Below are 13,026 nucleotides of genomic sequence, written 5' to 3'. Positions count from 1 at the left end.
GGTTAACATTGCAACACACTTCATAGATCCTGTGATTCACATCCTGATGTCAAAGTGGAAACTGAGGCTATAGGTGAAGTGGGAGAGGGGAAAGAAGATGCAATTCACATTCTGGTGTGTCCAGTTTCTGTCTAGACATGCAGCTCTGAATATGGGAAGAGAGTGGGAATAGCTTATGGTTTATAAAGGAAAAGATTGAGGTAAAGGGATTAATTTAATTCTTAAAGACTGACCTTATTTCCAAGTTTGGTTGGATGTTGCTGACATCCAGTGTTAACTAATGCCAAATTTAGCCATCTTGTTTGCAGTGTACACTGTCTTTTTTTGTTTGTTTTAGGAATCCTTGGGCCACTGGAGTCAAGGCTTGAAGATTTCTATGGAGGACCCCAAAATGCAGGTCAGAATAAATTTTGGCATCAAAATACTTTTCACATTGTAAATGATCACTCCACAGAGCTACAAATGAAATCCAAGGAGATCAGTCTTTCTGAATGAGATTTGTTTTATTAGGCTGTTTTGTGAGATCAAGTGGCTTGTCTCATTGTCAGTAAGTTACAACTGGAATTCTTTAGAGAGAAAGCTAAGTTTTTCAAATGAGTATCTTCTCTGCATTGTCCCTCCTAAACTTCTGGGTACTATTATGGGATGTTGTGTTAAACTTAGTGTGGTCCCTTTCGACAAAGTGTCAGTTACTGTATGGTGACTATAGACCATATGTCTACTGTATGGTGACTATATACACTAGTGACAGTGTATAGTCACTGTATGGTGACTATACTATATGGTGTTATAGCTGCCCTGGGATTAATAGACATCATCCTGGGAGGGGTCTGAGTTCTTAAATGACATCCTGGGATCACAGGGGGCAAGATCTGATAGGGCTTCTTGGAACACATGTGTGTGAGTCGTGTGGTCTGCTGGGCTAGAGTGGAGAAGAGTGCATTTGAATTCAGACCTGGGGGCTTTGCATCAGTTCCTCAGCAACTGTTTTGCAGTGTGCCTCTTTTCTGTGCTCTGTGTGTTGTGGTGACTGAAAACACAGACAGGAGTCAGCTAGGTCTGTGTTGGGATTCTAGACTTCCCACTTGGTAACTATGTGACCTGGCACATGACACAGCTTATCTGAGTCTCTGTGTGCTCATCTGTCAACATTGGGATAAGACCCTCTTCACAGGATTGTGGCAGGAGTTAAGTATGTTAGTGAACCTGACCGTACGTGGCACACGCAAGATGTCCAGCTGACGTCTGTTTCCTTCTCTCGTGCCCCTCTGCTAGGTTTACAAAGATGAGCAGGTGGTGGTGATAAAGGATAAATACCCCAAGGCTCGTTTCCACTGGCTGGTCTTACCTTGGGCCTCCATTTCCAGTCTGAAGGCTGTGACCAGAGAACATCTTGAGCTCCTCAGACACATGCACGCTGTTGGAGAGAAAGTGATTGCTGACTTCGCTGGGTCCAGCAAACTCCGCTTCCGATTGGGCTACCATGCCATTCCCAGCATGAGGTAAACCTTGTGGGGAGTGCTGGTGTGTTCTGGTTCCATCTCGGCAGACAGATGAATTCAGCCTGGGTCTGCTGAGTGTGCTGGTCACCCCGAGGTTCAGGGGATTGGGTGGGGTGTTTCCAAGGCAGGTGGGCTGAAACTTGCATGCTTTTGCCTGACTTGCTTGCAAGCCTTAAGTTCCTACTTCTGCTTATAATTTGATAACATACAGTTCTTTGTTCTTCTCAAATGTAAACTCTGAGAGCCTAACTTACAAACCAGATGAAGCAGCTTTATTACCTTCAGTGAAGAACTGTCACTTGACGGTAATAAAGTGACTTTTATCAGATTTTTCAGAAGTATCAATAACCTCTAAATGATTAGGGACCATTGCTTTGAAGGAGACAAGCATCACTGACTTCTTTCATGACAGCTTAGATCTCAGATTTAAGATAAAATGAGAAAAAAAGTGTAGAGACGGTTTTCCTTTGGCTCATACCTGGAAGGATTCAGAAAGGAATGATTGATGCTTTTCAAAGAATGCAAGCAAGGCAGATCTTCAATTCTTTTGAGTTAAGCAACAAGATAAGAGGACTAATGGGATTTCTGAGTTTTTATTTTGGGGTGTTTTTCTTGGGGGGGTGTAAAATATACATAATATAAAATTTACTATTTTAACAGTTCAGTTGCATTAGGTAAATTCACATTGTTGTGCAACCATCACCACCATGTATTTCTAGAACTTTTTTTCATCTTCCTCATCTACCCCTCAGATCCCTTTCCCCCAGCCCCTTGCAACCACCATCCTACTTTCTGTTTTCATGAACTTGACTACCCTTCACTTTCACTTCAGGTACCTCATGTAAATGGAATTATATAGTATCCATTGTTTTGTGGCTGGCTTGTTTCACTTAGGATAGTGTCATCAAGGTTCATCCATACTGTAACATGTGTCAATTTCTTTTGTTTTATTTAACCACCCAACATTCTTTACATTTTATTAGGTGGATAATTGTGACTTAGGTTACTGGACACTTTAACACATGAAATTTTTGTGCTACATTTTTTCCCCATCCATACTCTTTGTTTTAAACCGAGGCATAATTTACATCCAATAAAATGTACAGTAAGATCTTTAGTTTAATCAGTCTTGACAAATGTGTATGCCATGTAACTATGACTGTGATCAAGATAAAGAACACAGAACTTTTCTATCATCTCCCAGGAAGTTCTTTTGTGCTTCTTTTTCTTTAATCCTCCCCTTAACCTCCAAGTGCTGTTCTCGTTTTTTTCAGCCTAGATTAGTTTTGTCTGTTCCAGAACATCATATAAATGAAATCATACAATGTCTACTCTTTTTCTGTCTGGCTTTTTTTGGTCAGCGTAATAGATTTTGAGACTCATGCATGATGTTGTGTGTATCATGGATATACTTCATTTTTTGTTCTTGTGTAAATACCTAGAAGTGGAATTGCTAGGTCTCAGGGTGGAAGTATGTTGTATCTCATTTAAAAAATATTTTTAAATTGTTAAAACCTTATTCACAACTATAGGGCAGAAAGTCACGCATGATCCTATTCCCCTTATGCTGCATACCTCATGATGACAGCCCTTGACCACAGAACCTTTTTCACATAGCAGTCGTGGTGTCCACACCTTTTTCATATAATGGATGCTGTTGTGCTAAGGAGAATGCTAAAGGCAAGAGCTGCGACTGGTGTGAGTGGGAAGCAAAATGAGCAGTAAGTTGTCAGGCACATATCCTTTTATGATCACTCTTTAGAAGTTTGAATAAGTTAAACCTAGGAAGGAAAAAGTAACAAATATTTTTTCTATTGTAAAAGTAATATATTTTCAATTTAGAAAATATAAAGTATGAAGCAGAACAAAGATCTTCCATAATATCACCACTAATTAAACTCTAGACCTTATTCGAATTTCAGCCATTATTCTTTCCTTTTGTTTTTCGCTCCAGGATCCCACATTGCGTTTTATTTGTTGTCTCGCCTTAGTCTTCCTGATCTGTGACAATTCCTCCTCCTGTTCTGGTTTTCATGACCTGGACACTTTTGATAAGGACTGGCTAGTTGTTTTATGGGATGGCTCTCAATTACAGTTTGTTTGATGTTTTTTCATGATTAGATTGAGGTTGTTTTTTTTTTTTTTTTGCCAAAATACCCCAGAAATGATACTGTGTCTTCTCAGTGCATCATATCAAGGAGTGCATGATGTCGATCGAGACAGTTTGTTGCTCCTGATGTTCACCTTGATCACTTTATTAAGGTGGTGTCTGCCAGGTTTTTCTACTCAAAGTTGCTATTTTTCCCTTGTAATTGATCAGTATCTTGGGGGGAGATGTTCTAAGATTATGCTACTAAATTTTTTTCTCCTCAGACTTTGGCCCAGTGACTTTAGCATCTACTGGTGGATCTTTTCTGCAACAGTTATTATGGTAGTGTTTACTTCATGGTAACTTTATGTTTCCCTCCTTCCTTCTAATTTATTAATCAGAATTTTTCTGTGTGGAAGAGTTGTTCTTTCTCCCCCATTATGTATTCTATACATGTATGGACTCAATGGATATTTATTTTATTATATAGGTTTTAATTTAATCTGTCTCTGTTTAGTTTCTTGCTCGTATTGTTCCAGCGTTGATCATTGGAAATTCCTTTAGGTTGGTTCCTATATCACTCTGACATGCCCCAAACATTTTTTGAGCACATCCTTTTTTTCTGGCCCCTTACTTTTTGTAACAAGGTATTCTACGCTTACATTTTTCCTGTTCTAGCTCTGGAATGAACCACTTCTCCAAAGAGCCATAGTTCCTTTTATTGGAGAATGACATAAACCAAGACTAGATCACGAGGTTTCTATAGAGAGAAATGGTTGGTTCCAGAGTGTCTTTGCTTCTAGGTTCTCTCAGCAGATGGAACTAGGAAATAGAAGCATGAATCCAACCCCACACAGATACATACATGTCTCTATTTATTTCTCTGTTTACCTACTTGTGCATGTGTATGAAAAACGTGAGTTCATGCTGATACTTCTGATCCAGTCCTGTTCCACAGGTTCATTCTTGTCTTCCCCTTTCCTTTTTTGTGATTTCTTTCTCCAGTAGTGAGAAATTTGGCTCTCATTAGCTACAGTTAATTCACTTATGTATTCATTCCCAGTATAAACATAAAATAGTTGCAGAATTGCTTATCCACACTCACGTGAGAAAGACATTTACTCACTAGAGTACAGTATTTGTATAGCGTTCTTTTTATCTTTACAGAATCAAATCAAAATACTGTTTTCCAAACTTAATTAGGTTAATTATTTTCTTTCTGACCTCCTTCACTGTAGTTCCCTTTTTATTTGTAATACAGTTAGTTTATATGTTACTGCTTGTATTCCATTTTAAATTCCCACAAGGTACTGGTTTTGATGATTTATTGGAGGAATGTGAAATATTACTGATTCTGAGTCAAAGCTTTACAGAAAGTCATCCTTCTTGGTTTAACAAATCCTAAAGAGAACTGTTGGTTTTCTACCTCAAACCTGTTTTTCCCTTAAGCTTCTTCGTCCCAGCAAGTGGCACCTCCCCAAACCCATATCTAATCCATTAATTGTTCCTGTTGGTTCTGTTCCAAAATATATTTAAAATTGGACTGCTTCTTGTCATCTCCACCTGTATAGCTCCTGTCTGAAACATGATTATTTTTGGTTTGGACTGCTGTGGCAGCCTCCTAACTTCTCTCTATATCCATCTTTCCCCTTCCTACAGTCCTTTTCCACACAGTAGCCAGAGTAATCTTTTAAAGTAACAAGCAGATAATAGCACATGTGTGTGTGCCAAGTCACTTCAGTTGTGTCTGACTCTATGCAACCTCATGGACTGTAGCCCACCAGGCTCCTCTGTCCATGGGATTCTCCAGGCAAGAATACTGGAGTGGGTTGCCATGCCCTCCTCCAGGGGATCTTTCTGACCCAGGGGTCGAACCCACATCTCTTATGTCTCCTGCCATTGGCAGGTGGCTTCTTTACTACTAGCACCACCTAGGAAGCCCAGATAATAGCACTCCCCTGGTTAAAATCCTTCAGTGGTTCCTCAGTATGATTGGAATAAAATCCAAACCCTCTGTCAACCTATAAGACCCGTTATGATCCAGCTCCTCCCTAGTGCCTGCTCCTTGTTTCCAGCCACGCTGGCCGTTATTTTCTTTCTGCCACTCAGTTGCACCAAGCTCTTTTTCATACCAGGGCCTTCACACGTGGTCTCTCCATTCCCTGAAACTCTTTCAGATCTTTGCTTTCTCAGTTCAAATCTCTGCCTGGGAGAGGTTTTTTGTGAACATCCTAGCTACTTAAGGAGACAGCTTCTACCCCCTAGGCACACTATCCCATCTCCCTGTTTTGTTTTTTCTTAGCATTGTTGCAGTAACATTTTGAATCTTCCTTGTTTATTTGTTTACTTATTATTTATCTCCCTTCATTACAGTATAATTTCTATAAGGAATAGGCCTTTCCCATTTTGTTCACTGCTAAATTCCCAGTGCTAGAACAGTGCTTGGCCCTAGTAGGTACTTCATGAGCAGTAAATATTCTTCAGTGACTAGATGAATGAATGGAGTTAAGTGGAAACACTGTCAATATTTTGCATATTCATACTCTTACTTTTTGGCATTTTGATTATGCTAGCTTTAATTGTAATTATTTGTTTCCTCTCAACTAGCCATGTACACCTCCATGTGATCAGCCAGGATTTTGATTCTCCTTGCCTTAAAAACAAAAAACACTGGAATTCTTTCAATACTGAGTACTTCCTTGAATCACAAGGTAAACAGTATTGTTTAATTTTTGCATTTGTTTTAGTTTCTCAGCTGTTCTTATACTTGATTCAGTTGTTTCCCTAAATAATAACTTGGCTTCGAAAACTCATGTACAAGTTTGTGTTGCCTATACAGAGAACCCCATTAACAGAAACTGGATTGTTTTGGATTTTAGTAGGATTGCCACTTTGCTGTGAGCAGCCTTCTTGGGGGATGTAGAATGCTGTTATATCAGAGTCAGAAAAAATCAATGGGGGGCTTAAAAGGTTGTCCAGAGAATTATTGGAGTTCATGGATCTGAAAGCTCTGAATAGTTTTTTCTTTCTTTTGCCAGCAACTGGGAGGAGCTTGGTGGCTGCCTTCTGTCAAGAGTGGCTACTTAATAGGGGAAGCCTGTCTATATGTAGAAAGGAAGAATTTTCCATTGTGTATACTGTGGAACTTAAGTATGCTGGAATGTTAATGATGACATAGGCTAACTAGTGGTAAAGCCCTGTGATAATAAGCCTTTGACATAGTAACATGGATTGCTTAGAATGTATTCTAAAGGAATGTAATTATCTCAGAAATAGATTGCTCAGGGAACTCCCTGATGGTGTAGTGGTTAGAACTCCATGCTTTCACTGCTGAGGGCCCGGGTTCAGTCCCTCATTGGGGAACTAAGATCTCACAAGCTGTGTGGTGCTGCCAAAAAATCAAACAAACGAAACCCATTGCTCAGATTTAGAATCTGACCAAGCATATTTTCCCAACAGTTAATGTAACCTCAGGTTTACTCTATTTAAGGATAATTTTTGTATCTTGACTTTCCAGAGTAGCTGGACTCTGAACATTTTTCCCTTGCAGCTGTGATTGAGATGGTGCAAGAGGCTGGCAGAGTGACCGTCCGAGACGGGATGCCCGAGCTCCTGAAGCTGCCCCTCCGTTGTCACGAGTGCCAGCAGCTGCTGCCTTCCATCCCTCAGCTGAAGGAGCACCTCAGGAAGCACTGGTCCAAGTGATTCTGCGGAGCCTGACCTTCTGCAGCACGTGTACCTTATTGTTCAGAGCAAATTCCTGGCACCTGTTCTGGATTGCATGTGACTTTTCATTTCTTGAATTAAAACATGCGTTTTTTCTTTTTTTACAAAGCTTGTTGTATTTCTGAGTGGCCACAATATGACGTGACCTGAAATAGTTCAGGAATTAGGAATTAGAGTTTGTCATGGGTGTGTTTTCTGCTGAGGGTGGCAGGGATAGGCCTGGCCCACCATCTCCAGGAGTCACGTCAGGTCTGACTAATGGGGGACAAAGCCTTGTTCAAACTGACCAAACACAGGATACGGAAGCAGAGAGCTGCTTATAAAGTCCTGTTCTTTACATTTATTCTCTCTCCTCAGAGGTAGGTGGTGCCATTTTATCAGAGCAGACATAATGATTTCTTGTTTACCCCGAAGGCACTGATTGTTCTCTGATCCTAATCTGGTCTGTAATATTCTCCCTCTTTCCCTCTTTCATAGGGGAGACTTCGTTTCTTCTGTCCCCTTCATTCCTTCCCATCATCCAAATGCTTCTTTCTCAGGAAGCCTGTCTTATCAGTTCTCCTTCACTCTGAGCAAACAGCTGGTGACAAGGTACAGGGATGGAATTTTCTTCTAATGTCAGGAGTACTTGGATGGTAAAGAAATACTCAGTAATATGTTTGTTCCATTTCAGGGGTCAAGTCTTCTTGGTTGGCCTGCTTGGATCTGTTGTCCGATTAGGTAATTGAAAACTATCGGGAATTCAGCTAATAGTCACAGAGTCAGTTCTGATGCACAAAAAGGTAGTTGTTGAATGAAAAAGTTGCATAGAACCTCATGGTTTCACTTTTCCCTCAGAACAGATTTGGGTAGAATAGTTGGATTAAGTTGATTTTTTGGTTAACATCAGAACTAAAGGTGAAGGGAAATCTAAAACATTTTTGAACAATTGTTGATCTATTTGGTGATGTGATTTTTTTGCTCTTGTTTGTAAACCATCCCCCCCCCAAAAAAATCTTCTTAACAATAACTTCTCTCTGAAGAGAGGAAAACCTCAATCCATGGAGACCACATTTGACCTTGTTTTCTTTCACAAATAAACAAGATGCCATAGTGGTTTTTTGGTGAGTATGAGTACAGTTATACTTAATAGTAATTAATGATTACAGCAGCTAACACTTGTCCAATTTCTTTGTTTCTGGTATTATGCTTAGTACCTTTATCCAAATCTTCTCACAGAGTGTAACTCTCGGGTAGGACCTATTGTTATGCCCCTCTAAAGGATGAAGATCTAAGTATCTATAAAAGGTCCTGGGCTCCATGGTTGGTCTTGATTCTAGTGCACAGAACTCATTACATTCCCGCTCAACTGAACAGTAAAATGTAGTACTAACCAGCAGGTGTCATAGGCCTGCAGGGGCCTTGGGCCTGTGCTGATCATAACTTTCCATGACTTTTGTTGATTTCTCTGAGGCCGGTCAGTTCCTTTGAAGCCCTGTTTGTCCAACATTCTTCATCTATGTCCTCTGTTCCTCTTGCGCTCCAGGAGTGTAGTCCTTACCTTGTCAGCCCAACTTATCCTTAGTTCCTTCTGTCTGGCTCAGCTATGGACCTTTGAGCCTGTGCAGTTGTCCTCTGCTGCACTGATGCTTCCTTACTTTGTGGCCCATGGCCTTCTCCCCTGACTCAGCTGTGGAAGGGATGTGGCTTCATAGCTTTTCCTTCAGAGTCATCAGGTTATTAGGCACTGTAATGCTTGTTGGATAAGAACAGACTCTGGATTCAGATCTGGGTCCCAAACCTGGCTCAGGTACTCAGAGCTGAGGGATCTTAGGCAAGTGACTGACTTTCCCTGAACTTCAGGGTGACAAGGATTAAATAAAATAATCCATGTAGAAGACTTAGCATAATATCTGGCACAGAGAAGATAACTGGAAGCCTCTGCTTTTATTTTGTTGAGGGGAGTGGTGGGGATGGGGAAGGGGTTCGCTTGATCTAGCCCCGTCTCTACATCTGAAGCCTTTAAGCCCAGAGAAACTGTTTGTAAAGGTATGGAGTATGCCTTCTATGGACTCCTGAGATCACAATTACTAGTTTATTTTTTTTTTAATGTAAATATTTGGGTTTTACCCCAGAAGTATTGGATCACAGTCCCCTGAGCCTATGGATCTGCACTACGTAACAAACATTTAAACTCATAATAAAGTTTGAGAACCATAGTATAAAGAGCCCTTGGCTTCAAAGTATATTCCATGTCTGAAGCTTCCAGATTAGGCTGTGCCCAGCCAGGACACAAACTGCGTTTTCCAGTGGGCTTTCTGGGCCGGTCGTGGGCCTTGCTTCCTTCTGCAGGGTCAGTATTATTTCAGGATCCGGGAAGTCCTTGGGCGTTAGATGAGGGACAGTGACTGGCTGTAGCGACCAGCCCTCCCTTTCTGCAGGAGTTGGAGGGAGCCCCTCTGGCCCTGGGTCTTAGGGCCAGGTTGAGATGATGACTACTCCTCTTCAGTGGCTCTCACTCCCCTCTTTGTGCCCAGAGGTCAGTCCTGGAGGCTTGGCTTGGAACCTTGATGAATGTAGCTAGCTGGAGACTCAGAGCATTTATATTTTTCCTCTTCTGAGTTTGTCTCTTTGATATCCAGGGGCAAATAGTCCCTTCAAGGACCAGACCATACTTGGGATGATCATTAAGAGTCTCTACAAGTTCAGGGACATCTCTTAGCTTGGCATCTGGATGCCCATCACATACATTGGGTATGGCTAGGTTTCAGAGATTCAGGGCTCATCTGTGACAGAACTGGCCTAACTGTGTCTCTCTGTTCCAGTAATACCTACTTGGAGACTTCCACAGAGCTCTTCCATAGATGAGATTTAAAAAAATATATATATGACAGGGAGTTCCCTGGTGGTCCAGTGGTTAGGACTCTGCACTTTCACTGTGGCGGCCCTCCCCAGGATAATGTATATATACACATTTTATATAAATTGAGAGTTTATAAAATTCCTGAAGCCCTTCCATAGACTCCCTGCTGCTGCTGCTAAGTCGCTTCAGTTGTGTCCAACTCTGGGCGACCCCATAGACGGCAGCCCACCAGGCTCCCCTGTCCCTGGGATTCTCCAGGCAAGAACACTGGAGTGGGTTGCCATTTCCTTCTCCAATGCATGAAAGTGAAAAGTGAAAGTGAAGTCACTCAGTCGTGTCCGACTCTTATCGACCCCATGGACTGCAGCCTACCAGGCTCCTCCATCCATGGGATTTTCCAGGCAAGAGTACTGGAGTGGGGTGCCATTGCCTTCTCCCATAGACTCCCTAGGGGTGGTGAAAAGGGTCATCACCATGTGTCTGTGATTTCAGGAGGTATCTGGGATCGCTGTGGAGGACCAGGGGCCAGACCCCATCTCGAGGAGGTTTCTGGGATACTCCCTTGGGTGTCAGTGCTCCTCCCTCAGCCCTTTGGTACATGCACATCCTGGGGGCCTCTGGCCAGAGATGGAACTGGGGCCCAGGAGCTGCTGGCTCAGTTTAGCCACCACACTCCTGCAGGAGTCCTGGGAAACAAGGAAATTCTCAGTGGGTCTGAGGGGTTTGGAAACCTCGGCTGCCAGGCTCATCATAAACTGTCTAAAAGGCATTGAATGTACTTTACCACAATCACTGTCCAAGGGAAAACTGTACTGATCATCTGCACAAATAGATCCGCTGCATCGTGACTGTATCTGAAGACAGTGGGAGTGGCAGTATTTACATACAGCCTGTTAATAGTATAAACTGTACTGAAGACCCAGTACAGCTTGTAGCAGCTCGTACTGTTGAAACCAAGGCAGAGGTTCTACTGGGGTCCCAGCTAGTGCACTTAGAATTAAGGGAACATTTAACTAAACTTCAGACAAAGTGCCCAGTGAACTTTAAAAAATAAAGATATTGCAGAAGCATACAATTTAATTTTCTACCTAATCAATAATGTTAGCATATCAGTATTAAAATCAAGATGAGAACATCTGGTAAACTGCAACCAAGGAGAGACACTGTCTCAGACAGTATAACGTGAGGTATGATGAAGGAAAATTGGAAGTGAGGTGACCTCCTCTAAATTCTCTTTTCAGCTAGGCTACTTGGTGAGCTTGAATAATAGCTCTTTTAGAAGAACAAATATAAATAATGACTTGTAAGGGCCAGAAAGAGGATGCAAAATATTGAGGAGTATAAGTCCCATGTCACTCCCTCCCCTAGGTGGGCTATTGTTGATAATATCACTAGAAAAAAATTACCTTTCTTTGCCTGTTTAACCCAGATTTATCATTGCATTGCAATTGGGTGGAGTCTTCTCAAGGTACAGGGCATACTGACATGAAAAAAATAGACCACAGGCATGTAAGTCACATTTGTGATGCCAAATCTTAGTAATTTCTCCCTTAGGAATGTTCTCTTTTATCTTGATCTTATTATAGCCAGACAAGGCAGAAGTTTTGTTAAAGCAATTGAATATGGATGGATCCTTACTAGTCAAGAAGTCACATTTATAATAAGTTCTTCTGTTGCTGTAGGAGAAGGTAGGTAAGATATGATAGAGCCGAACTGGAACCTGAAACTGAGCAAGTGAATGTCTTACATGAGAGTGTGAAGAACAGGCCTTAAACCAATTTAAGTTGCAACCTGAGGAAAGGGCTCTCAAAGTCCTTTAGCCTCTATGAAATGGAGTAATCTATTATTCATATCTTAATCTGTTTTTTGTTTTTTTTTTTAAGCAAACAAGCTATCACCAAGGAATGAGCTTTGGGTCGTAGAGTCTCCTAATGATTAGGGTTCTGATGCTTTCAATTCAAGAGGGGCTGGAAAGTGAGCATTATGTAAGCAATTATCAAATGACTCATCAAATCAGTGACATCCTCAAATGCCTGCCAATTCCTATGTTGGCAGCTGCTTTCCACCCAGACCTCAGGGAAGGAAACAGCCTGGGCCCCAGGCAGTGGCAAAGGAGTTCTAGGATTCTGGGCCACTCACTACTCAATTCCTTTTCCCTGTTTCATTTTGCTAATTTATTTTGAGACCATCTATTTCAACTTTGTCATTTTTTAGAAGGCTGCTGGGACCTGGAGGTTTAAAGGGCTCATTTAGCAGTTTAAACCAGATCTTGGCCTGTATTGGAAGTCTTCCTGACTTTTCCCAGATGCTCTCAAGTTACTGACATCTCATTTAAGAATAAGGAATGGCATCAGTGCTAAATGCCACTTGCTTCTTGTCTTACCTCATAATATTTTCTTTATCTAAAGGTAGAATAGGAATAAAGGGATTTAGGCTTGTATTGGAAGCTCAGCTCTGTTCCACATTAGCTGTGTGATGCTGGGGTAGTTATTTAACTTCTCTGGTCGGAATTTTATCATCTATGAAACTGAGCTAGAAAGTATAATCCCAGGTTGACTGTGAGGATTAAACAAGTATCATTGTGAAAGGCTCAGGTACTCCGATGGTCTAGCACTCATCAATCCTAGTTTTCTCTACTAAACTATGACCCCCACCTGACCTGCGAGGCTTTAACGGGTATTCTCTTGAGTAACTTCTTTTTCCCTTCTGGTTTGGTTTCTCATATTTAAAACAAGAGCCTTGGGCTGGATAATACCTAAAGTCCCTCTTAGCTGTAAGAGGGACTTACAACTTTTTAATTTAATTTTCATTTTTTTAAGGTTTTAAAAATAACATTTATTTCTGAAAGCTGACATGTACATAATAAG

At 41.3% G+C, this 13,026-nt stretch overlaps 1 protein-coding gene across 6 annotated transcripts in view; it reads left to right on the top strand.

Annotated features, from left to right (window-relative positions):
• APTX (aprataxin) overlaps positions 1–13,026 on the top strand; it is a 34,974-nt gene that overhangs the window by 8,378 nt on the left and 13,570 nt on the right. For 4 of the 6 annotated variants that reach the window (XM_061425927.1, XM_061425923.1, XM_061425922.1 and 1 more), the window contains 4 exons: positions 338–397; positions 1,276–1,502; positions 6,199–6,302; positions 7,142–7,425. In XM_061425927.1, the coding sequence (XP_061281911.1) occupies positions 338–397; positions 1,276–1,502; positions 6,199–6,302; positions 7,142–7,296 (546 nt within the window). In that variant the 3' untranslated portion in view covers positions 7,297–7,425. Of the gene's footprint in view, positions 1–337; positions 398–1,275; positions 1,503–6,198; positions 6,303–7,108; positions 7,426–13,026 lie in introns of those variants that run through there. The other 2 variants (XM_061425925.1, XM_061425926.1) reach the window with 2 other exon arrangements.

This window comes from Bos javanicus, chromosome 8 (assembly GCF_032452875.1).
Source record: "Bos javanicus breed banteng chromosome 8, ARS-OSU_banteng_1.0, whole genome shotgun sequence".
In the NCBI taxonomy this organism is placed as follows: Eukaryota; Metazoa; Chordata; class Mammalia; order Artiodactyla; family Bovidae; genus Bos; species Bos javanicus.
Note: the sequence above shows the minus strand (reverse complement) of the source record. Positions and strands in the feature narration are given on the sequence as shown.